Source organism: Salmo trutta, chromosome 15 (assembly GCF_901001165.1).
Source record: "Salmo trutta chromosome 15, fSalTru1.1, whole genome shotgun sequence".
Classification (NCBI taxonomy): Eukaryota; Metazoa; Chordata; class Actinopteri; order Salmoniformes; family Salmonidae; genus Salmo; species Salmo trutta.
In genome coordinates, this window is record NC_042971.1 from 39,583,762 (window position 1) to 39,609,360 (window position 25,599).

Below are 25,599 nucleotides of genomic sequence, written 5' to 3' on the forward strand. Positions count from 1 at the left end.
AAGGAGATTGCGTTGCATATTATTCCCCCGATGTTCTGTGTTCAGCTTTAGCCTATCAATAACAAAACCTTTTAACTGAAAAGTCATGTGCTATCACTTCATGGCTGTTTAGTTGCTAATATGACAGAGTCAAATGGATCTTGTGTCAATAGAGATGACTCTTCAACGGGATGTTTTCACAGGACCAAACACCATTATTCATGTCACATTAATGTCAAAACATCCTTCTGGATTAATAGAATGTAATACAAATGTAAATACCTTAATTTAATTAAAAGTAAAACAGAAAAAAGAAACCATAGGCTACGTACGGTACACTACAGACCAACCTGACAGTGCTATTATATGTTGATAGGCTTGAGCATGTGATAGAATGTTGCTCCATGAAGCCTTGTGTTACCGGAGCTTGCAGGGAACCCCCACCCCCACCCCCACTGAGCCAGCCTCTCTGACCCTGGGCTGAAACAATATCTCTCACTCGTTGACACTTAGATCGATATCCCTGTGTGTGTGAGTGTGAGAGAGAGACTAGGCATTTCGTGTTTGCTTCTCTATCTGTTTCTGGAGCCATGCAGTTTTTCTGGAGCAGGTGGAGATGGCATTGGAGATATTCACAGACACTCACACAAAAATTCAGTTTCCATACCAGTGTGCAGATACTGGATTGCCCAAACCACACACATGCACACACACGCACACATGCAGGCACACATGCAGTACACACAGGCACACACAACATAATAACCACACACAGTATTGTAATATATATTCCATTTACCAGATACTTTTATCCAAAGCAACTAGCAGACATGAATGCCAACATTTTTTACGTGTGGGTGGTCCCGGGAATCATACCCACTATCCTGGCGTTGCAAGATCCATCATTTACCAATTGAGCTACAGAGGACCAGAGAGAAGGGGGGTAGGGCAGAGTAGAGAGAGAGTTAGGGAGGAGGAGATTTGAAGAGATCCTTGAGAGAGAGAGGGAAAAAGAGAGAGTGAGAAGCCTGGAGCATGTGTAGAAATGGGTAGGCTTGTTTATGTACTGAGACTCTGTCTCCACTGACAACCAGGAGAGTAATAGAGGAAGAGAGCCAAGGAGACTGATAGAGACGAAGGGTTAGTGGCTGAAAGACAGCGAGAGACAAATAGAAAACGAAACATAGAGATAAAGAGGGAGAGGAGGGCGCTATAGAAACACAGGTAGGCAGTATGCTGCAGGGGGTTCTTATTGCCCTCTTTCGCTTCTTCAGGGGAGGGGGACGGCAGGTGTTCCCGCCGGTGGAGGAGAGAGGGCCATATTCAAACTCCGTACAGGTAAGACTCTGCTCTCCTTTCCCTTATCTTCCTTCTTCTAGCCCCAGGACATACAGTAGTAAAAAGTGTTCCAGCCTCACACTGTCTCCTGCCACGTGTCCAGTAGCTGAAAAAGTGCCCATTGTCAAACCAGTAAAAATGAAAGTCACCCAGTAAAATACCACTTGAGTAAAAGTCTAAAAGTATTTGGTTTGAAATATACTTAAGTATCAAAAGTACATGCAATTGCTAAAATATACTTAAGTATCAAAAGTAAAAGTACAAATTATTTCCCTATATTAAGCAAACCTAACAGCACGATTTTCTCCAACACTCCAACATAATTTACAAACGAAGCATTTGTGTTTAGTGAGTCTGCCAGATCAGAGGTTGTACGGATGACCAGGGATGTTCTCTTGATTAGTGCGTGGATTGGACAATTGTCCCGTCCTGCTAAGCATTCAAAATGTAACAAGTACTTTTGGGTGTCATAGAAAATGTATGGAGTAAAACTTATATTAATTTATTTAGGAATGTAGTGGAGTAAAACTAAAAGTTGTCAAAAATATATTAATAGTAAAGTAAAGTACAGATACCACAAAAAAACTACTTAAGTAAAAATACTTGAAAGAACTACTTAAGTACTTTTACACCACTGCATGTGTCTGCACTCTAAAAACTATAGGACTGGCTTATGTGTCTGTGAGATACTGTATGATTGGACACCATAGTGACAGCTGTCAGTCACGTTTCAGCTGAAATCATTTGACATGCAGTAGTGAGCAAGTCACTGCGAGGGAGAGATGGTTCCCTCATGTTCAGAGTTGGAAGTATTTACATTTTCAATGCTCAGCTGATTTGTAGATGCTTCTGGATTGGCTGCGCTGTTTAGTTGGCTGTGCCGGTTGGTCAAATGGTTCATGCTTTACTGATGGCAACGTGGAGTGTATATGTGTGTATCTGTGTCTTTGTCTGTGTATTTATGTGATGAAAGGGGGAGATAGAGCACGCTAAACACCTGTTAATGTAGCATGAATTCTAAGTTAACAGTGGAACATGGACCAACAACACAGACATTGTGGAAACATTGCACAGGACTGACATAATGTTGCATATTTTCACTCACCTGTGATGGAAGCCAGACAGAAGGGGAACATTTATTATTTTGGAATCCCCTGCCAAGTGACCTTCTTTGGCCCTCTGATGCTATTTTCGTTGTTGGAGGATTCACAAAAAATTCTCGTTGGACCCTCACACAAATCACAGGCTCCAAAGCTGCAGGAGGACAGGTCCTTGTCTATATATAGGCATGTTCAAGGTTTTTACGTATTTGGCTAAGGTGTATGTGTCTCACTTTTTATTGATCTCTCTAAGGCTTTTGATACAGTTGATCATGCTATACTAAGGCAGAGATTGTCGAGTGTAGGTCTTTCAGAGCATGCAGTTGCATGGTTTGTTAACTATCTGTCTGATAGAACTCAGTGCACTCAATTTGATGGGCTTAGGTCTGTTAAATTGTCTGTCTTTAATGGTGTGCCCCAAGGCTCTGTACTTGGTCCTCTCTTATTCACTATTTATATAAATAATTTAGACAAAAATGTCTAAAATGCGCAACTTCATTTTTATGCTGATGATACTGTTATTTACGGTTGTGCCTCATCTCTTACAAAAGCTTTCCAGAACTTGCAAACTGCTTTTTATACTGTTCAACATACCTTGTGTCAATTGAAGCTTATCCTCAATACTGACAAAACTAAACTAATGGTGTTTTCTAAAGCAAGAAATAGACCTCTGAACCTGACAGGTAGTAATAGGTGAAAGGTTCAGAGGTCTATTTCTTGCTTTAGAAAACACCAGTAGTTTAGTTTTGTCAGTATTGAGGATAAGCTTCAATTGAGACAAGGTATGTTGAACAGTATTAAAAGCAGTTTGCGAGTTCTGGAAAGCTTTTGTAAGAGATGAAGCACAACAGTAAATAACAGTATCATCAGCATAAAAATGAAGTTGTGCATTTTGGACATTTTTGTCTAAATTATTTATATAAATAGTGATTGTCTGTAGACCCTGCCACGTACGTCTCGTGTCTGGGCCGTTGAATTGCGACTCCACTTTGTCTCTATACTGACGTTTTGCCTGTTTGATTGCCTTGCGGAGGGAATGACTACTCTATTTGCATTCTGCCATATTCCCAGTCACCTTGCCATGGTTAAAAGCGGTTTGGCGCAAATGCTGCCATTTGTCCATGGTTTCTGGTTAGGCTAGGTTTTAATAGTCACAGTGGTTACAACATCTCCTATACACTTCCTGATAAACTCAGTCGCCGTCTCAGTTTATTCGTGAATATTATTCTCGGAAGCTACCCAGAACATATCCCAGTCCTCGTGATCAAAACAATCTTGAAGCGTGGATTCCGATTGGTCAGACCAGCGTTGAACAGTCCTTAGCACGGGTACTTCCTGTTTGAGTTTCTGCCTATAGGAAGGGAAGAGCAAAATGGAGACGTGGTCAGATTTTCCAAAAGAAGGGCGAGGGAGGGCCTTGTACGCATCCCGGAAGTTGGAGTAACAGTGGTTGAGTGTTTTAGCAGCGCGAGTACTACAGTCGATATGCTTATAGAATTTAGGCATCCTTTTTCTCAAATTTGCTTTGTTAAAATCCTCAGCTACAATAAATGCAGCCTCAGAATATATGGTTTCCAGTTTGCATAAAGCCCAGTGAAGTTCCTTGAGGGCCGTCGTGTTATTGGCTTGAGGGGGGATATACACGGCTGTGACTATAATCTAAGAGAATTCTCTTGGAAGGTAATACGGTCGGCATTTGATTGTGAGGTATTCTAGGTCAGGTGAACAAAAGGACTTGAGTTCCTGAATGTTATCACAATTACACCATGAATCATTAATTATGAAACATACACCCCCGCCCTTCTTCTTCCCAGAGAGACGCTTATTCCTGTCAGCGCGATGAACTGAGAATCCAGATGGCTGGACAGACCCCGACAGTATATCCCGAGAGAGCCATGTTTCCGTTAAACAGAGTATGTTACAATCACTGATGTCTCTCTGGAAAGAAACCCTTGCCCTGAGCTCATCAACTTTATTATCCAGGGACTGAACAGCGAGTAATATACTCGGAAGCGGTGGGTGGTTTGCGCATCTCCATAATCGGGCTAGAAGCCCGCCCCCGAGTACCTCTCATTCGCCGGCGTTGTTTTGGGTCAGTCTCTGGAATCAGTTAAATTGCCCTGGGTGGTGCGAACAAAGGATCCGCTTCAAGAAAGTCATATTCCTGGTCGTAATGCTGGTAGTGCTGGTGAGTTACCGCCACTCTGATGTTGTTGAGTGTCAAGCCCATAGAACCCCATGTTGAGTCTGCTCATTAGTGATGCCACAGTGGTGCACAACTCTGAACTCTGTGATGCGTTTCCTGTCTGTCCACAGCACTTATCAGTGGGGTTCCTCTTAATGTGGGTGATGCTCAGCTCTAACTAACACCCTCCAGAGATTTGTTTGCAAATGGAGACAGGTCCGATGGAAGGCTGGTGTTGGCAGTTGAGCAGCTTGTCAAAGCACAGTTGGGGTGAGGGCTTCAATCAGTGTTTTTTACTGTCAGTGTCAGCTCTCTGACGCACTCTGTGCGCATGCAATTGTGTAAAAATAGGGAAGGTATTTCTGGGCCACAACTAGCATGCTGCTAATCAATCTGGGCCGATTCATATACAGCTGAATCAGCAGGCCATCCTTCAGACCTTTGGTATGTAGCATCTAACCCACCTGTTGTTTAATGATACCAACAAACAGTGTTTGTCTGACTATAGTGGAGGCTGGGGGCGAGAGGCACTCACTGTGTTTATCTTTCTTCTGTCATCCTATTAAGCCCTTGACAACATTGTTTATATAGATTCAGACTTTCCTGTTTAGATGAAGTTCCTAAATCTGCATAGCTGGAGTATGACTGATTTATATCCATCCGTACTAGGGTACATTCTCTTACGATCTTCTCTCTTATTCACATGGAATTAGGCTGAGAACCACTCAAACAAGCTACTTATACTTTTACTACTATACTATATTTAAGTGATTATGCCAGAGAAGCTGTGTTCGGAGGATATAATGGCACAGGTGTTGTTAGGCCCGAGACAAAGTCGAGTGCCGGCAAATCGTGCATTCGGAAAGTATTCAGACCCATTGATATTTTCCACATTTTGTTACCTTACAGCCTTATTCTAAAATGGATTAAAAAATAATAATGTTCATCAAACTACACACAATACCCCATAATGACAAAGCAAAAAAACTTTTTTATTTTTATTTTAGCAAATTTATATAAAAAAACAACAACTGAAATATCACATTTACATAAGTATTCAGAACCTTTACTCAGTACTTTGTTGAAGCACCTTTGTCAGCGATTACAGCCTAGAGTCTTCTTGGGTATGACACTACAAGCTTGGCACACCTGTCTTTGGGGAGTTTCTCCCATTCTTCTCTGCAGATCCTTTCAAGCTCTGTCGGGTTGGATGGTGTGTGTCACTGCACAGCCATTTTCAGGTCTCTCCAGAGATGTTTGATCGGGTTCAAGTCTGGGCTTTGGCTGGACCACTCAATGACATTCAGAGACTTGTCCTGAAGCCACTCCTGTGTTGACTTGGCTGTGTGCTTAGGGTCGTTGTCCTGTTAGAAGGTGAACCTTCGCCCCAGTCTGAGGTCCTCAGCGCTCTGGAGCAGGTTTTCATCAAGGATCTCTCTCTACATTCCTACGTTCAGCTTTCCCTCAATCCTGACTAGTCTCCTAGTCCTTGCTGCTGAAAAACATCCCCACAGCATGATGCTGCCTTCACCATGTTTCACAGTAGGGATGGTGCCAGGTTTCCTCCAGACGTGACACTTGGCATTCAGGCCAAAGTGTTCAATCTTGGTTTCATCAGACCAGAGAATCTTGTTTATGGGCTGAGAGTCCTTTAGGCACCTTTTGGCAAACTCCAAGCTCTACCATAAAGGCCTGGTTGGTGGAGTGCTGCAGAGATGGGTGTCCTTCTGGAGGAACTCTGGAGCTCTGTCAGAGTGACCATCGGGTTCTTGGTCACCTCCCTGACCAAGGCCCTTCTCCCCCGTTTGCTTTGTTTGGCCGGGCGGCCAGCTCTAGGAAGAGTCTTAGTGGTTCCAAACTTCTTCCATTTAAGAATGATGGAGGCCACTGTGTTCTTGCTGAAGAAATGTTTTGGTACCCTTCCCCAGATCTGTGCCTCGACATAATCCTGTCTCGGAGCTCTACGGACAATTCCATCGACCTCATGGCTTGGTTTTTGCTCTAACATGCACTGTCAACTGTGGGACCTTATATAGACAGGTGTGTGCCTTTCCAAATCATGTCCAATCTACTGAATTTACCACAGGTGGACTCCAATCAATATGTAGAAACATCTCAAGGATGATCAATGGAAACAGGATGCCCCTGAGTACAATTTCGAGTCTCATAGCAAAGGGTCTGAATACTTACCTATATAAGGTATTTCTGTTTTTTTATACTTAATACATTTGCCAAAATTTCAAAAACCTGTTTTCACTTTGTCATTATGTGGTATTGTGTGTAGATTGATGTGGAACATTTTTTATTGAATACATTTTAGAATACGGCTGTAATGTAATTTTTTTGGTGGGTAAAGTCAAGGCGTCTGAATAGTTTCCGAATACACTATACATTTCTATATGAACCCCTCAGATTGCTCAGTCACAGTGTTTTCAGGCAGTCCTCCAATGGCTTAATGCTGAACCAAAAGGTCTGAACACCCCCTAACACACTAACATATTAGCAGCAGATAGCACCATGTGTAATAAACTGATGAAAATAGCAGATTGTGAGTGAGCTACCTGTCATAGGTAAAGGTTGAAAGACAAATGTTTGACTCCAGAGATAAGTGTATCTGCCAAGCAAATGAATACAGGTCAGAGTAATAGTGTTGACACTCCTGTGAGGATGGTGTGGATGTTTTGGCATGTCTGTGTGCAACTGTCATTATCTTGATGTGATGAAAGAGGTCTCTGTAGTAAACTAAACATGGAGTTTACAAAAACTTCCCAGGAGATTAAGAAGCTAGTCGCCTACGTAGGCAGATGGTGGTACTGTGAATTTTCCCCTATTTATCTTCCTTACGACGCGTTCAGATATGGGTTTAATGCACTGAAATGACTGTGAAATGATGTTATCATAGCTATGTACGTAATGCTCTCTCTCATTCTTTTTCTCTCTGATCTCTCTGTCTCTCACATGCATGTTCCTTCCCCCAACTTTGTCAATTTTAACAAGCAGGACCCTTCTTTGTCACTCCCTATGTCTGCCCTAGTTTTCTGTCCCAGTCTTGTTTCAGTGTGTCTCATTTATGTATCATAGCCTACTTCACACATCCCACACGAACAACTTCCTGACTATTTTCAGTACATTTCTATACACACAGTACCAAACATAAAGCAGATACAGCGAACAAAGGCCCAATGACGCCAAAGCAGGAAGACATGTATGAATCCTATTATATACAATATAATTCTATTCCTCCACCAGAGTGGAGACTAATGGGAACAAACTTACAAGACACCTCGCTACTGTTTATAGGACAAAGTCTGAACACTGTCTAAAGATAAACACTAATCTGGACTCATTTACTTTGTGTGCGTGACTGTGTGCGTGTGTGTATGTGTGTGTGTGTGTGTGTGTGTGTGTGTGTGTGTGTGTGTGTGTAAAATCAGGAAGGTAATGCTCACTCATTCGTTGCAGTAGGTCTCACCTGCATGGTCTTGTTCAGTAATTTTCTCATCCAACACCTTTACAAGCCAACTCTGGCTTTAGCTGCAGCAGTCAAGAAATATGATCAGGCTTATGTTGAGATTTCCTTTCCCCCATCTTTTTCTTAAAGGATTTGAAGTGTGTTTGCCAGCAATGATACTGTTAGTATTGCTTATGAAATGACAGAGGAGAGACTTTTCAATTCTGCTCAAACTCAGACAAAGACAGATGTCACCTTCAGGCTGGCCTGCCATAGCCCCAGGTCAAAGGTCAAATGTTAATAACCTCAGATGAGGCTGCTCAGGAGTTAACGCAGCACTATATTGTAAAGCAGATTGGCCTGCCATATAGCGTAGCAGGAATCCTATTGATCCCAGGTGATGTGATTACTTTGTGCTTATATTCTCCATAAGGTTACTGTGAACTTTAGCATAGATCAATTCAACCAGCAGACACATGACTCCACATGCAATGGGTGCTGGGGGTGGTTCAGATGACCTTTGTCTGACTCACCCTGGGTGTGTGCGTGTGCATCTGTGTGTGTGTGTGTGTGTGTGTGTTTTCCTCCCTTATTCACAATGTTTAGGAGTGCACAGGTACGTGTTGCTGCCTGTAAAATAACTCCAACGTCAGTAGCATTTGTATCAGAAATTCCTCACACTTGTAAGATAAAGAGGGTAAACACCAGATGCTGCTATGCAAGCATGAACACTATTACTTTCTGTGCTGTTATTTACCTGAGACACCCTATATGACGTACATTCCACAGACACTAGAGGGCGAGGTCATGTTTGCTCTGCTCCTCTGAAGGGCTCTTGAGAAAAGTGATAGTGTTGAAAGATGTTGCCAAGCAAGGCACTGCTGAATCAGGTTCAGCAGCATAGGTCAATCAGCATAGCACATTTTATAAAAGGGATGCCATTTTTGTATTTGTATTTGTATTTATTAAGGATCACCATTACAGTAGCTGCTGCCAAGGCAGCTCCTGGGGTCCAGCAACATTAAGGCAGTTATATACAATTTAAAATATTACATGACATTACATTTCATAACATTTTCACAACACATTGTGTTCCCTCAGGCCACAGCTCTACTACCACATATCTACAATACAAAATCCATGTGTACGTGTGTGTAGAGTGCGTGTCTTATCATGTGTATGTGTGTCTGAACCTGTGTGTGTCTCTTCACAGTCCCCACTGTTCCATAAGGTGTATTTTTATCTGTTTTTCTAATTTGATTCTACTGCTTGCATCAGTTACCTGATGTGAAATAGAGTTCCATGTAGCCATGGATCTATATAGTACTGTGCGCCTCCCATAGTCTGTTCTTGAGTTGGGGATTGTGAAGAGACCTTTGGTGACATGTCTTGTGGGGTATGCATGGGTGTCCGAGCTGTGTGCTACTAGTTTAAAACAGACACCTCGGTGCATTCAGCATGTCAACTCATCTTACACAAACAAGTAGCGATGAAGTCAATCTCTCCTCCACTTTGAGCCATGAGAGATTGACATGCATATTATTAATGTTAGCTCTACATGTACATTTAAGGGCGAGCCGTGCTGCCCTGTTCTGAGCTAATTGTAATTTTCCAAGGGTCCTTTTTTGTGGCCCCTGACCATATGACTGAACAGTAGTCCAGGTGCAACAAAACTAGGGCCTGTAGGTCCTGCCTTGTTGATAGTGTTGTTAAGAAGGCAGGACAGCGCTTTATTATGGAGAGACTTTTCCCATTGTTACCTACTGTTGTATCAACATGTTTTGACCATGACAGTTTACAATCCAGGGTTACTCCAAGCAGTTTAGTCACCTCAACTTGCTTAATTTCCAAATTATTTATTACAAGATGTAGTTGAGGTTTAGGGTTTATTGAATTATTTGTCCTAAATACAATGTTTTTCGTTTTTTGATGTTTAACTGAGCACACGCTGGTTTCTGGGATTAAGGAGTATCTCTGTGTATGATGAAGTTGTTTCTCCAGACCTGTTTGTAATTTACTCTAAGGCAAGTGAAGGTTGCCTGTGTGACAAGTGTGTGTATGTAAGCATGTGTACATGTGTGCGCGAGCTGATACAAGGCACCATAAAACAGGCACCCTCTCCAGGGCATTCACTGTGCATGTCAACATTAAACTGTTGTCATTGCAAAAAATACAGCTATCAAACAATATTAAAACCAGTTTCCATAATTTAGATAAATTATGAAGGAACACAGGATGTCCTTTGGTAATGCAATGAATATAACATAGTCTACTTTAATTTACTTTATATTCTGTCTTACAATTTCTGGAGGCTGAGTGTTGGGTTGTCAGTCACAGTTTGACAGTTAGAGAATTGACCCAGATAATCCTTTGAGATAAGGCCTAGTATACTGCATTGATTGATGTAATGGTGAGTGTGTTGTAAGTGTCACTGGTCGGTCTGGCTGTACTCTACAGTGCATGTGTCTCCAGTGAATATGAGCTACTGGAGAGGCAGCTCTGTGTGAGTAACATCCAGAGCCCATTCCTCCTCCTCCTCCTTCTTCTCTGTGTATCTGTGCATCAAAGTCACCACAGTATTAATTATTCTTTCCCCTTATTTTATTTCCCAGTATGCATTGCTCCAACTGGCCTCAGTCACAGACTCCTCTTCCCTGCAGGATGCCATCAGAGAGGCTCTGCAGACTGTCTTTTATGAAGTGGTGTGTATCTACTGTCTCCATCATGATATATGTATATGGTCTGTCTCCATCCTATTCAGCACCATACTGTATTCTCCCTGGGGGGAGGGTAGACAGAGAAACAGGAAACAGAGTGAATGGCACAAAACAGACCAAATAATGTTACAAAACATTTTTTACAACCATATTTTCTCCCTCCTCTAACAGGCTGCCCCCCCCCCTCTCTATTATAGGACAGTGTATACGTCTATCTATTAGATGCAGAGACAGGACGATTGTGGTGTGAAGAACCACCCCATGAGCTACCGAAGGACGGGAGACTCAGGTAATGGGCTGATGTGGTGCCCAGTTGACCTGTACTTCAGACCGTGATAATTCAGTCTTCATTTTCCCTCTAGAGACATTGTTTGTAATGTTCCTAAATCAATAAAATCTCTGTCTTTCTAAGGGATGTGGTTGTCCAGCAGAGGAGAGTACAGTGTGAAGGACTTCCTTCCTCAGAACTGCAGGAGCAACAGAGAGAGAGACTAACAGAGCCACTGCAGCAGGACAAAAGAGGTGTGTGTTTGTGTATCTGGCTGTGTTGCAGGGTAAGCAACAGCAACTATACTCTAAAAGATTCAAGAGAGTTCAAAACAGTCCACAGTCGTCCTCCTGGCTAATACTTTCCTCCTCTCTACCCAATCTTTTTTCCATCCATCTTCTGCACCTCCACCACAGTGTTGATCATTCCAATCCTGGACCAGGGTGTAACTACCGCCCTCCTCTTGGTGAGCATGCTCCTCATCATTTACATTTAGCGACTATGGTTAAGTGCCTTGCTCAAGGGCACATAGACAGATTTTTCACCTAGTCGGCTCAGGGATTCAAACCAGCAACCTTTCTGTTACTGGCCTAACGCTATTAACTGCTAGGCTACCTGCTGCCCTCATAACCCTCTCACCTCTCTGCCTTACATTATCAAAGATATCACTTTAATATGACTGAATGTTACACGGTGTCTTCTCTATTCTGAAAGGTTTGCTGTGCACAGCCCACTAAAGCTCAGGAACAAAGCCTTGATGTCCTGGAGAGACATGTGAGTCTGAAGTGTCCTTCTCCAGACCCACCAGTCCTTTAATAGGATCACATTCTGAGACAGCAGGCCTACTGCTGGTACAACTCTGATTTTCCTCACAGGTCACCGTAGCCTGTAAGAGAGTCCAGGCCCTGCAGGGTCAAAGGCTCACCCAGGGGTTAGCGGTCAACAGGAAATCATATCTATCCCTGACCAGGATGACAACACCTGATGTGGACTACAGTGTACTGGACCATCAGATCCTGAGGCTTTGTGGTATGATAGTGCGATGGGGCCAGCACGTGTATTCTGCCGTCTATAGACACATCATTGTCGAGTCTATCGGATAATAGTAGGTAAGAATATATTACTATGTGTAATGACGTTGTCGATTCTTTCACTGTCTACTATAGGAGAGCTGTATGACCTGGATGCTGCCACCCTCCAACTAAAAGTAATCCGTTATGTGAGTCCAGAACCAGAAATAAACTCATTTATAAAAGCTGGTTGATCATTTCATTGATACACAGAGTGACTGTTTGACTGAATCGGTTGTATTGTTGTTGTCACAGCTGGAGGAGCAGACTCATTCATTGTGCTGTTGTTTACTTCTGGTATCAGAGGATAACCAACAGCTGTTCTGTCAGGTACACATGTACACACACAATATTCAATATTCTAAAATGAAGCAAAAGTGCAAAAAATTCAAACAAAAACAAGTTTGTTAGATGTCTTTGTTATTCCTCAGGTAGTTGGAGACAAGGTTCTGAAGGCGGAGATCAGTTTCCCTGTAAGTTATACAACGCAGCCCTTCTATCCCTATGACATTACCACCTGTGCCCCTGACCCTCACTCTGTCTGCCTGACCCTCACTCTGTCTGCCTGACCCTCACTCTGTCTGCCTGACCCTCACTCTGTCTGCCTGACCCTCACTCTGTCTGCCTGACCCTCACTCTGTCTGTCTGACCCTCACTCTGTCTGCCTGACCCTTACTCTGTCTGCCTGACCCTCACTCTGTCTGCCTGACCCTCACTCTGTCTGCCTGACCCTCACTCTGTCTGCCTGACCCTCACTCTGTCTGCCTGACCCTCACTCTGTCTGTCTGTCTGGGGTCCAGCTGACATTTGGCAACCTTGGTCAGGCTGTGGAGAAGAGGAAGAGCATCTCCCTGCAAGACGTCACTCAAGTAAGAACCCTGAAATGTCCCCTGATCAGTATTGTAGTGTTAACAGTAGTACGTTTGGATATGTTTGATGGTCCTGTCCTCTACATCTCTGCCCCTTTTCCCTCTTCTCTGGGCTGATACTGTAGGAAGAACACCAGCAGCTGAACAGCACTCTGGGATTTGAAGTTCTCTCCATGCTGTGTGTTCCTGTTGAGTGTCGGGCCACCACCAAGGTTGTGGCTCTTGCCTGTGCCTTCAACAAAAAAGGAGCAGACAGGTATAGAGCTGTGTGTGTTAGCATAAGCATGCAAACTTCTGTCTGAGTGTATGCGTGCGTGCATGAATAGCTGCATAGGTTTGTGTCTTACTGTAAAATGTGTGTGTGCTTGTCATTCTCCAGACACACAGAGGTGGATGAACACATAGTGCAGCACTGTTTCTGCTACACTTCCTCAGTACTGACCAGCACACTGGCCTTCCAAAAGGAACAGAGACTCAAGTATGAATGCCAGGTAAGGAGACGCTACCTGACTGCCCCCCTCATGAAAAAGTACCACTGAATTACTACTCATCACTACTACACAAGATCTGCACAAAATGTACTGTTTTACTACTTGATTGCTATTGAGATGTGTAGTAAACCAGTAGTGATTTATGTAGTAAATTGGGACATTTCACTACCGGTGAACACTACATTATTCCTTCCCAAATCACTACATAATTCCCCATTAATGACTATGTAACTACTGAACTTTTGGGTATTTGGAATTTTATTGGGATCCCCATTAGCTGTTGTGAAAGCAGCAGCTACTTTTCCTGGAGTTCACAGAAAATATGGAACATGATATAATACAGAACATTAATAAACAAGAGCAGCTCAAGGACAGAACTACATGAATTTTAAAACGGTACACATAGCCTACATATCAATACATACACAAAACATATCTAGGTCAAATAGGGGAGAGGCATTGTGTCGTGAGATGTTGCTTCATCAGTTTAAAATCAGATTTGCTGTTCATTTTGAGCAATATGAGATAAAAGGAAGTTCCATGCAATAATGGTACGCTTTCTTGAATTTGTTCTGGATTTGGGGACTGTGAAAATACCCCTGGTGGCATGTCTGGTGGGGTAAGTGTGTGTCAGAGCTGTGTGTAAGTTGACTATGCAAACAATTTGGACTTTAACACGTTTATTATAAAAAGAAGTGATGCAGTCAGTCTCTCCTAAACTCTTAGCCAACAGAGACTGGCATGCATAGTATTTACAGTACCAGTCAAAAGTTTGGACACACCTACTCATTCAAGGGTTTTCCTTTATTTGTACTATTTTCTACATTGTAGAATAATAGTGGAGATATCAAAACTATGAAATAACACATAGTAGTAACCAAAAAAAGTGCTAAACATAATCAAAATATATTTTCTATTTGAGATTCTTCAAAGTAGCCACCCGTTGCCTCGATGACAGCTTTGCACACACTTGGCATTCTCTCAACCAGCTTTATGAAGTAGTCACCTGGAATGCATTTCAATTAACAGGTGTGCCTTGTTAAAAGTTAATTTGTGGAATTTCTTTCCTTCTTAATGCGTTTGAGACAATCAGTTATGTTGTGACAAGGTAGGGGTGGTATACAGAAGATAGCCCTATTACGGTCCATATTATGGCAAGAACAGCACAAATAAGCAAAGATAAATGACAGTCCATTACTTTAAGACATGAAGGTCAGTCAATCCAGAAAATTTCAAGAACTAAAGAAAGTTTATTCAAGTACAGTAGCAAAAAACATCAAACACTATAATGAAACTGACTCTCATGAGGACTGCCACAGGAAAGGAAGATCCAGAGTTACCTCTGCTGCAGAGGATAAGTTCATTAGAGTTACCCGCCTCAGAAATTGCAGCCCAAATAAATGCTTCCCAGAGTTCAAGTAACAGACATCTCAAGATCAACTGTTCAGAGGAGACTGCGTGAATCAGGCCTTCATTGTCGAATTGCTGCAAAGAATCCACTACTAAAGGACACCAATAAGAAGAAGAGACTTGCTTAGGCCAAGAACATCAAGTAGTAAAAATCTACCTGATTACTACTGGAAACAATACTGTTTCCTACTGAAAAGTACACAACTCTACTTGTGTATCTTGAGTAGTGCATAAACTACACATTCACTTCACAATCCCTACATAGTCACTACTGCGCGACAAGGTTTTATGTAGTAATTCAGTAGCATTTTGAGGGACTGACCACCCAATTTACTGAGCCTTGCTCGGAGTAACTGCCCTTTGTCCATCACGATCCCTAACTTGGTGAGAATCTTTAGCTAGCCCACAAATACGCTTCTAGTCTTCTCAACTGTTTCCTGTGTCTGTCTGTGTTCATATAGGCACTGCTTCAGGTCGCCAAAAACCTTTTCACACACCTGGGTAAGTATCATACTTTACCTATTATCCTTGTTTTAGTGGTACAGTGGGGCATCATTTTTTGCTGTTATAACAACATTTATATATCTCGGTCTCCAGATGATGTATCAGTCCTGCTAAAAGAGATCATTGCAGAAGCACGGAGTCTCACCAGTGCAGAAATGTAAGTACTGTATTACCATAAGGCTATCACAAGCATTGTAACAAAAGCCTAAAGCTGTGTTCGAATACTCATACTAACCGCACTATTTGTGACATGAATTGAGTATATAGTATGCTTATAGGTCATAGTATGGATATAGTTAGTATGCCAAAGTTCCCGGATGTCGTACTAAATTCACCAAAATACGAAGTATACATGCACTGGACACTATTTCCGTGCTTTAGGGTCATTAATACAATTCTTCAGAAAATGGGCGTGGCTTCACAACGTTTTCAGATTTGAAGAAAATGGCGGAAAATATTCAGCCGAAGCAAAGAAGTCGGACAGAGCGGATACAAATTCATTGCTTTAACTAATTATGACAAATGTTAAGAAAATGTTGAGCAATGTAATAAAGTAATGATTTTTCAAACAAGTTACATTACACGTTATGTTGGCTGACAATTTGTTAGCTATGCTATCCTTACCAACCACATAGCATTATAGCAGAATGTACCGGTATGATAGCCAGTTACCTAACATTAGTTGGCTACTAATACATCGAACTTGCCAGGCAGTATATTAACTATATGCTATCTAACTAACCACCCAATGTTTATTGACATCATTTTTAGCTAAGTGGTAGAGTCATTGTGCATTTCAATGGACAGTGCTAATTCTGGCTATCTACTCAGATTTCAGAGCACTCTCCCGCAGAATAAGTGATGAATTTACGAACGCTCAACACCCGTTGAATATGGCCGGTGTCAGTAAACATTGGCAAAAAAAGCGTAATTAAGGCAGTCATTGTAAATAAGAATTTAAAAAAAAAATATATATATATATATATATATATTGTTGCCAGCAGTATAGTTACAGTCACCAACGCTCTGGATAACATGAAAACAGCTTAACCAGCTGTGCGAGGGTGAGTAAAATGGTCAGAGTGAGGTGTTCTCATTTGTGTCTGGAAGTAGTTAGCCAACGTTAGCCAGTTAGCTTGGGTGCTTGACTGCCATTGAACGCTACAAAAGCGAAACGCTCTGAATTTACGAATGGACAATCTGACAACACTCTAGAGACTTACGAACGCCTAGAGCGCACTCTGGCACTCCAGATTGAATTTACACACACAACCAAAATCATAAAATGTTTAGTTAGTAATTTGTTATGCTAACAAGCTAGCAACAGGTTGCATAGCAACAGCATCAACTTCCGGTAGACAGGCGAAGCTCTAGTACGCTCAACTGAAACGATACCGTTCGCTTACAGTATACTAAAATGATCTAATAGTATATAGTACAGTCGTTCCAAAAGTTTTGAGAATTACACAAATATACATTTTCACAAAGTCTGCTGCCTCCGTTTGTATGATGGCAATTTGCATATACTCCAGAATGTTATGAAGAGTGATCAGATGAATTGCAATTAATTGCAAAGTCCCTCTTTGCCGTGCAAATGAACTGAATCCCCCAAAAACATTTCCACTGCATTTCAGCCCTGCCACAAAAGGACCAACTGACATCATGTCAGTGATTCTCTCGTTAACACAGGTGTGAGTGTTGACGAGGACAAGGCTGGAGATCACTCTGTCATGCTGATTGAGTTTGAATAACAGACTAGAAGCTTCAAAGGAGGGTGGTGCATGGAATCATTGTTCTTCCTCTGTCAGCCATGGTTACCTGCAAGGAAACACATGCCGTCGTCATTTCTTTGCACAAAAAGGGCTTCACAGGCAAGGATATTGCTGCCAGTAAGATTGCACCTAAATCAACCATTTATTGGATCATCAAGAACTTCAAGGAGAGTGGTTCAATTGTTGTGAAGAAGGCTTCAGGGTGCCCAAGAAAGTCCAGCAAGTGCCAGGACCGTCTCCTAAAGTTGATTCAGCTGCGGGATCGGGGCACCACCAGTACAGAGCTTGCTCAGGAATGGCAGCAGGCAGGTGTGAGTGCATCTGCACGCACAGTGAGGTGAAGACTTTTGGAGGATGGCCTGGTGTCAAGAAGGGCAGCAAAGAAGCCACTTCTCTCCAGGAAAAACATCAGGGACAGACTGATATTCTGCAAAAGGTGTTTGGGGCATTGTTTGGGGCATCCAGAAAAAAGCTTGTCCGGAGAAGACAAGATGAGCGCTACCATCAGTCCTGTGTCATGCCAAGAGTAAAGCATCCTGAGACCATTCATGTGTGGGGTTGCTTCTCAGCCAAGGGAGTGGGCTCACTCACAATTTTGCCTAAGAACACAGCGACGAATAAAGAATGGTACCAACACATCCTCCGAGAGCAACTTCTCCCAACCATCCAGGAACAGTTTGGTGATTAACAATGCCTTTTCCAGCATGATGGAGCACCTTGCCATAAGGCAAAAGTGATAACTAAGTGGCTCGGGGAACAAAACATCGATATTTTGGGTCCATGGCCAGGAAACTCCCCAAACCTTAATCCCATTGAAAACTTGTGGTCATTCCTCAAGAGGCGGGTGGACAAACAAAAACCCACAAATTCTGACAAACTCCAAGCATTGATTATGCAAGAATGGGCTGCCATCAGTCAGGATGTGGCCCAGAAGTTAATTGACAGCATGCCAGGGCAGATTGCAGAGGTCTTGAAAAATAAGGGTCAACACTGCAAATATTGACTCTTTGCATCAACTTCATGTAATTGTCAATAAAAGCCTTTGACACTTATGAACTGCTTGTAATTATACTTCAGTATTCCATAGTAACATCTGACATAAATATCTGAAGACATTGAAGCAGCAAACTTTGTGGAAATTAATATTTGTGTCATTCTCAAAACTTTTGGCCACGACTGTATACATACTCAACTAGTATGTAGTATACAGTATGTTAGTATGGGTATTCGAGCACAGCCTTAGTATCACTGATTAATATGACCCATCTTTCTCTCCTCCAGTTGTTCTGTGTTCCTGTTGGACAGTGTCAGTCATGAGCTGGTTGCCAAGGTGTTTGATGGAGGAGTGGTTATCAATGAGGAAGTGGGTCTTTATCCTAAACTCACTCACATCAAAGCCCTAATCAACAGACTTTAAGTTTAGTATAAGATAACATTTTATTGTAAATGGATGTTATTTCCATAGTATAATTGCCTTTTTCTTCTCATCTCAGACAGAGCTGCGTATCCCTGCTGACCAGGGCATAGCAGGCCATGTGGCCACCACAGGGAAGATCCTCAACATCACAGATGCCTACTCCCACCCTCTCTTCTACCGCGCCGTGGACGACAGCACAGGTTTCAGGACACGCAACATCCTCTGCTTCCCCATAAAGGACGAACACGGAGGTCTGTCTCTGTCTCTCTTTGTCTTTCTCTCTCCATTTCCCCCTCTCCCTATTTCTGATCTATATCTATACACATACATCTATCATCTTTCTCTTTCTCCCTCTCTCTCACTTTCTCTGTGGGTTCAGAAGTGATTGGGGTGGCTGAGTTGGTCAACAAGACTAATGGACCATGGTTCACCCGCCTGGATGAGGACATGGCCACAGCCTTCTCCATATACTGTGGCATCAGCATCGCTCATGTGAGTGCACAGGCATCCCCTTTGCGTATCCTATAGACCTTATAACTGATTATTACCAGATTTTTTTCCCTATAGAGTAAGGATATTGATAGATTGTTGATGACACCTTAGTGTTAATCAATGTTGTCATCATGATGAATGACTCCTGTGCTGTCTGTTCCTCCCTCAGTCCCTCCTGTATAAGAGGGTTGACGAAGCCCAGTTTAGGAGTCAGCTGGCCAATGAGATGATGAAGTACCACATGATGGTAAAGCATCCAATCAGAGCTCTTCTTCAACCTATTCAACTAATCTCTTCAACCTATGAATGCAGATCCAGTCAGTTTGTTATATTTGGCAGTTAATGTCCTGACCTTTGACCCTGTCTGTCAGGTGTCAGAGGAGGAAGTGACCCGGCTACTGACTGTGGGAATCCAGCCTGTAGGGGAAATCTACCCCAGCTTCTCCAGCTTCACCTACACACCTCGCTCCCTGTCAGACGACAGCACACCCACGGTGAGACAATCAACACACACTCTTGGAGAAATACACTGGTAGTATAATTTCTTTTTTCTCATGTCTCTCAATCACGCCTCCTGTTTTCAGGCCATTATCAGCATGTTTGAGGACATGGGCTTCATAAACACCTACAAGATCAACATGCACACGCTGGCCAGGTTTTGTCTGATGGTGAAGAGAGGCTACAGGGATCCTCCATATCACAACTGGATGCACGCATTCTCAGTCTCTCATTTTTGCTACCTCCTCTGCAAGAACCTGGAGCTCTCCAACTACCTAGAGTATGAACACACAGAGATAAGCATTTACAAACTTTGCTACAGTAAAGTGAAACACACTCATGAACACCTCAACTCACACCGCAGCGTTCTCTTGTTTCAGGGACATCGAGATGTTTGCTCTTTTTGTGTCCTGCATGTGTCATGACTTGGACCACAGAGGGACCAACAACTCCTTCCAGGTGGCATCGGTAAGATCCAACATACCACAAACACACAGACTCCTAGCTGTATGTATATCTACAGTGCATTTGGAAAGAATTCAGACCCCGTCCCCTTATCCACATTTTGTTATGTTACAGCCTTATTCTAAAATGTATTAAAACATTTTTTTTCCCTGAATCTACACACAATACCCCATAATGACAAAGCGAAAACAGGTTTAGACATTTTTGCAAATGTATTCTAAATAAAAAACAGGAATACCTTATTTACAGTATTCAGACCCTTTGCTTTGAGACTGAAACGTTTGCTCAGGTGCATCCGGTTTCCATTGATCATCATTGAGATGTTTCTACAACTTGATTGGAGTCCATCTGTGGTAAATTCAATTGATTGGCCATTATTTGGAAAGCCACACACCTGTCTATATAAGGCCCCACAGTTGACAGTGCCATGACAGAGCAAAAACTGAGCCATGAGGTCAAAGGAATTGTCCGTAGAGCCCCGAGACATTATTGTGTCAAGGCACAGCATTTCTGCAGCATTGAAGGTCCCCAAGAACACAGTGGCCTCCATCATTCTTAAATGGAAGAAGTGCGGAACCACCAAGACTCTTCCTAGAGCTGGCCGCCCGGCCAAACTAAGCAATCGGGGGAGAAGGCCCTTGGTCAGAGAGGTGACCAAGAACCCGATGGTCACTGACAGAGCTCCAGAGTTCCTCTGTGGAGATGGGAGAACCTTCCAGAAGGACAACCATCTCTGCAGCACTCCACCAATCAGGCCTTTATGGTAGAGCGGCCAAACAGAAGCCATTCCTCAGTAAAATGTGCGACAGGTCGCTTGGAGTTTGCCAAAAGGCACCCTAAACAACTCTCAGACCATGAGAAACAAGATTCTCTGGTCTGATGAAACCAAGATTGAACTATTTTTTTCTGAGTGCCAAGCGTCACATCTGGAGGAAACCTGGCACCATCCCTACGGTGAAGCATGGTGGTGGCAGCATCATGCTGTGGGGATGTTTTTCAGAGGCAGAGACTGGGAGACTAGTTAGGAACGAGGGAAAGATGAACAGAGAAGTATAGAGAGATCCTTGATAAAACCCTGCTCCAGAGCACTCAAGACCTCATAGTGAGGCATATGTTCAGTTTAGTTTAGTTTAGTTTAGTTTATTAATTCGACCCTTTTAAAAAACAAGCACACATAAAACTTAAAAGCCATACATGCACATGAATAAAATCATTGAGGATAACACACAATAAGGTCTGGGACTTATTTCCATTGTGGTCCTCTTGAGACAAGATGGCTAGACAAGATGGAACACAGTATGGCAGTGAAATAATAAAACAAAAACAGAGAAGAACATCTATCTCATCATTCCAGTTACATCATAGGGGTTATTCATATGGGCACAGAGGCAACTCATTCCATTCTGAGGCTCCAGTATACAAGAAAGTACCTTTCCCAGCATTACTTCTGAACCTGTATAAGCACACATCAGCAACACCTGAGCTGGTGCCGTGATTGTGTGCATCCCTAACACGAGGAAAGTAGTCACTTAGATATCTGGGCGCAGGACCATAAATACTCCTGTAAACCAAACCTAGTCTAATCTGGGACACCCTAGCCTCAACAGGCAGCCAGTTCACCTTCCAACAGGACAACGACCCTAAGCACAAAGCCAAGACAATGCAGGAGTGGCTTTGGGACAAGTCTCTGAAAGTCCTTGAGTGGCCCAGCCAGAGCCCAGACTTGATCCCGATCAAACATCTCTTGCGAGACCTGAAAATGGCTGTGCAGCAAACCTCCCCATCCAACCTGACAGAGCTTGAGGATCTGCAGAGAAGAATGGGAGAAACTCCCCAAATAAAGGTGTGCCAAGCTTGCAGTGTCATACACAAGAAGACTTGAAGCTGTAATCGCTGCCAAAGGTGCTTTTTAATACATTTGCAAACATTTCTAAAAACCTGTTTTTGCTTTGTCATTATGGGGTATTGTTTGTAGATTGAGGGATACTTGTTTTTGTTAATCCATTTTAGAGTAAGGCTGTAACGTAACAAAATGTGGAAAAAGTCAAGGAGTCTGAAAACTTTCCGAATGCACTGTATATCATACCAACTGCCACAGAAGAGTGTACTACACAAACAAGCTCTTCTGTCTTCTTTTTTTCCAGAAATCTGTGTTGGCTGGCCTGTATAGTTCTGAGGGATCTGTGCTGGAGGTAAACACAAATACTTAATGAATCAAAATGGTATTATGCATGTCCCTCATCCCTAGGAGCCGATGACATGGATGTCAATTAAGGCAGCCACCTGCACCTCTCTAATTCAGCGGGTTTGTGTTAAATGTGGACGACAAATTTCCGTTGAATGCATTCAGTTGTGCAACTGACTAGGTTTTCCCTAGGCAAAACCATGGCTCGATGGTGCACTGGGTTGTTTCTGCCCTCAACTGGATATGAAATATAATTGCAACCTCACCACTGACATTGAATTGGCTCTCATTTCCAGAGGCACCACTTTGCTCAGACGATTGCCATACTCAACACCCAGGGCTGCAACATCTTTGAAAAGTTATCTAGAAAGGTAAAACAAAAAGCAATGTAAGGACTATACTCTTTTCTCAAGGTTTTTTAGTTGGTGTTGTACTATTTTGACTCATTTCCACGTTGTTTTTTTGATTGCCAGGACTACCAGAGGATGCTTGACCTGATGAGGGACATCATCCTAGCCACAGACTTGGCTCATCACCTACGGATCCTGAAGGATCTGCAGAAAATGGCAGACGGTAAGTTATCCCCCTACATCCTGTCTCAGTGTCTTATGGAAGGTAGCACTTCACTTCTCTACCATTTCTTTTAATAATCATACTGTCTGTTGTGTCTTCCAGTGGGCTACAACACCAAAGACCCTCAGCACCATAACCTGCTACTGTGCCTGATCATGACCTCCTGTGACCTCTCTGACCAGACCAAGGACTGGAAGACCACCTGGAAGATCGCAGTAAGAACCCACTCAGATCTCAATCCTTTAATAAACCAACTGTGTTCTCACCTTCTTTATCACATTTACATCACTTTTATTGGTCTTAGTAAGATGGTGTAGGCCTCCATGCAGTATGTTCACATGAAATGCATGTCTGTTTTTGTTTCAGGGACTTATTTACAAGGAATTCTTTTCTCAAGGAGATCTGGTATGTATGGATTTTTTTTATTGAATGCCCAACATGGTATGCCTCATATTGTTTTCTGTCTCCATGTGGTACAGGGACTTTTACGATTTCCTCTGTGTGAGAGTGTGTCTCTGTGCTTGTGGCTGCAGGAGAAGGCTATGGGGAACCGTCCCAGTGAGATGATGGACAGGGAGAAGGCCTACATCCCAGAGCTGCAGACAAGCTTCATGGAGCACATAGCCATGCCCATCTATAAGTGAGCCTCTGACTGATCCCTAACACCCAAATCTGGGAGATGATGGGTGTAATTGTTCTCAGACAATGAAAACTGTTTTTTGTTGTATATGCATATTAGTGGACCCTCCTTAGCTTGTCTGACTATACTCCCCCCCCCGGCTTTCCTCCTACAGACTCCTCCAGGACCTGTTCCCCAGGTCGGCAGAGCTGTATGAAACCGTGGCTACCAACAGAGAACAGTGGGGTAGGGTCTCTCACAAGCTCAACATTAAGCGGTGGCCCGGCAACGATTCTCTGGACTACCTAGATGCAGAGTTTGAGCAGCTACAGGTTGAGCAGAACGGACAGACGGAACAGGGAGGACAGGACAGACAGACAGAGCAGGAAATGGATGATGAGACCAATGGTAGCCCTCCAGCCCAGCCCGAGGCCACAGCAAGACAGCCAGGAGTCATGGAGAACTAACACCTACATCAAAGTGATTTTGATTTTATATTATGTCATTCCCAAAATGGATCGTGGCTCAATCATTATTTTATTACCTCCCCCTGCAAAGACACCTATTTTACAGGATGTTGTGTAGTGTTTTGGCTGATTTCTGTACAACCATCTAAATGATAATTCTCTCACATTGCAGTAGGTGTGAAAAACAATGCAGACAGCAGGGGGACACAGAAAATGATTAAATACATAGAATTGGAGAGAAGAATATTATGACGGTTATTAACTCATTTTACAAATTATAATTTTTCCTTTGCCTTGAGTTTCTCACAATGATATTTGAAGTTTGTGTGAATCTTTAAAGGTAGGTATTGAGGGTCATCAGGTAGAACCATGTACATTGTAAACCAGGGGTGAACGTAGATGAACATTTTTACCAGTATGGAACACCCAGGTGCGCGCAAGCATTTTTTTAAACCTACATAAAGTACAGGGTAGCCTACTCTGATAACACTGACAAACAGATCAATAAACACTAAAAGTGGCACTGACCCAATTCCAAAGACAGTGAATATGCACGGGATATGGCCGATGTTCTCCGCTGGTGCCAATAAGGTAACTTAATTGAGCGAACAGTAGCATACGAATTTTGATAAATAAAATACAGATATTTTCATTGTCATCTCTTTACAGCAATAGCCATTTGCTTTCCAAACAGATTTTCCGCGATTGTATTTTTAAATATTGCGATATGCCTGGTTAGGTCTCTGCTTTTCACTGACAGTAGTAACTCAATCATCGATTTTGGTATTTGCAGCCTGCACTGTCCAAATGTACTATTTTGAATGATTTTATTTATGTATAGACAGGATTAAGCTAATTAGGCCATATAATTTCGGCAAATTAATTCAATTTACTTTAGGGAAAGCTTCCCCTGGCCTTTTGGCACGCCGCCTATGCCGTTTAATGTGGCATGAACACAACCACTGTAGGCTACCCGCGCACATGAGTCCAATCACAAAATCATTTCAGCATCCAAACCCCAACAGTGCACTGTGCACCCTCAATTTGATGTGGCTGACATGCAGTAATGTTAAATAATTCTGTAATACCCCCAAAAAACTATAGGCTATGTTGTATTAATTGTGATAGGCTCACGTTTTACCGGTAAGCACACCCCCACTATGTATTTTGCCGGGATGCCGTAACGGACCATATTTTCAACCCGTTTGTAAACAGAATGTAACAAGCTTGCCTTACCTTGTTTGGGTTGCCTTCAACATGAGAAACTGCTCGATTGTTAATATATATATACTTTGTGGTATTGTGTATATATAACAATGTTGGTGATTGGAATGTATAATTGAGGCCTACTGTATATATTTTTTAAGTTCTCAATTTACTAGTTTATAGCACACATTTTTCTTAACATGTTTCTTCTCCCCCGTATCCCCTCCAAACACTGTTTTCAGAGTTTGTGTAATCTGGTCTGATTTGGACATTGCTTTTTGAATGTGTGACATGTAGAAATGGCATGGGGTCGATATGCATGTTGGTTTTTGTAACAGCTAACTATATTAAGTTCTTATGTTGATGTGTCTGTTTGCCTTTTTCCATTTCCAAATACCAAAAATATAGATAATTCTGTGAATTCTTGAATCTACATGTTAACATGATGCACTGGATATTTATATTTGTTCCTAATATCTGTGCACAAATAAAATGTTTTGCACACAATGTGTTGAGTACGTGT

The 25,599-nt window shown here is 42.5% G+C and overlaps 1 protein-coding gene across 1 annotated transcript; it reads left to right on the forward strand.

Moving 5' to 3' along the window:
- Positions 1-947: 947 nt before the first annotated feature.
- Positions 948-25,583, forward strand: LOC115149003 (cGMP-dependent 3',5'-cyclic phosphodiesterase). The gene is made up of 29 exons (XM_029691437.1): positions 948-1,317; positions 10,666-10,755; positions 10,968-11,059; positions 11,183-11,292; positions 11,455-11,504; positions 11,753-11,812; positions 11,914-12,067; positions 12,205-12,257; positions 12,364-12,438; positions 12,540-12,581; positions 12,909-12,977; positions 13,103-13,233; positions 13,357-13,468; positions 15,340-15,379; positions 15,476-15,539; positions 18,436-18,517; positions 18,648-18,822; positions 18,951-19,063; positions 19,233-19,310; positions 19,435-19,557; positions 19,648-19,841; positions 19,942-20,029; positions 22,171-22,218; positions 22,508-22,582; positions 22,685-22,784; positions 22,887-22,999; positions 23,151-23,189; positions 23,318-23,424; positions 23,579-25,583. The coding sequence occupies exons 1-29, from the start codon at positions 1,213-1,215 to the stop codon at positions 23,868-23,870; spliced, it is 2,874 nt and encodes a 957-aa protein (XP_029547297.1). The 5' UTR covers positions 948-1,212; the 3' UTR covers positions 23,871-25,583.
- The last annotated feature ends 16 nt before the right edge of the window (positions 25,584-25,599 follow it).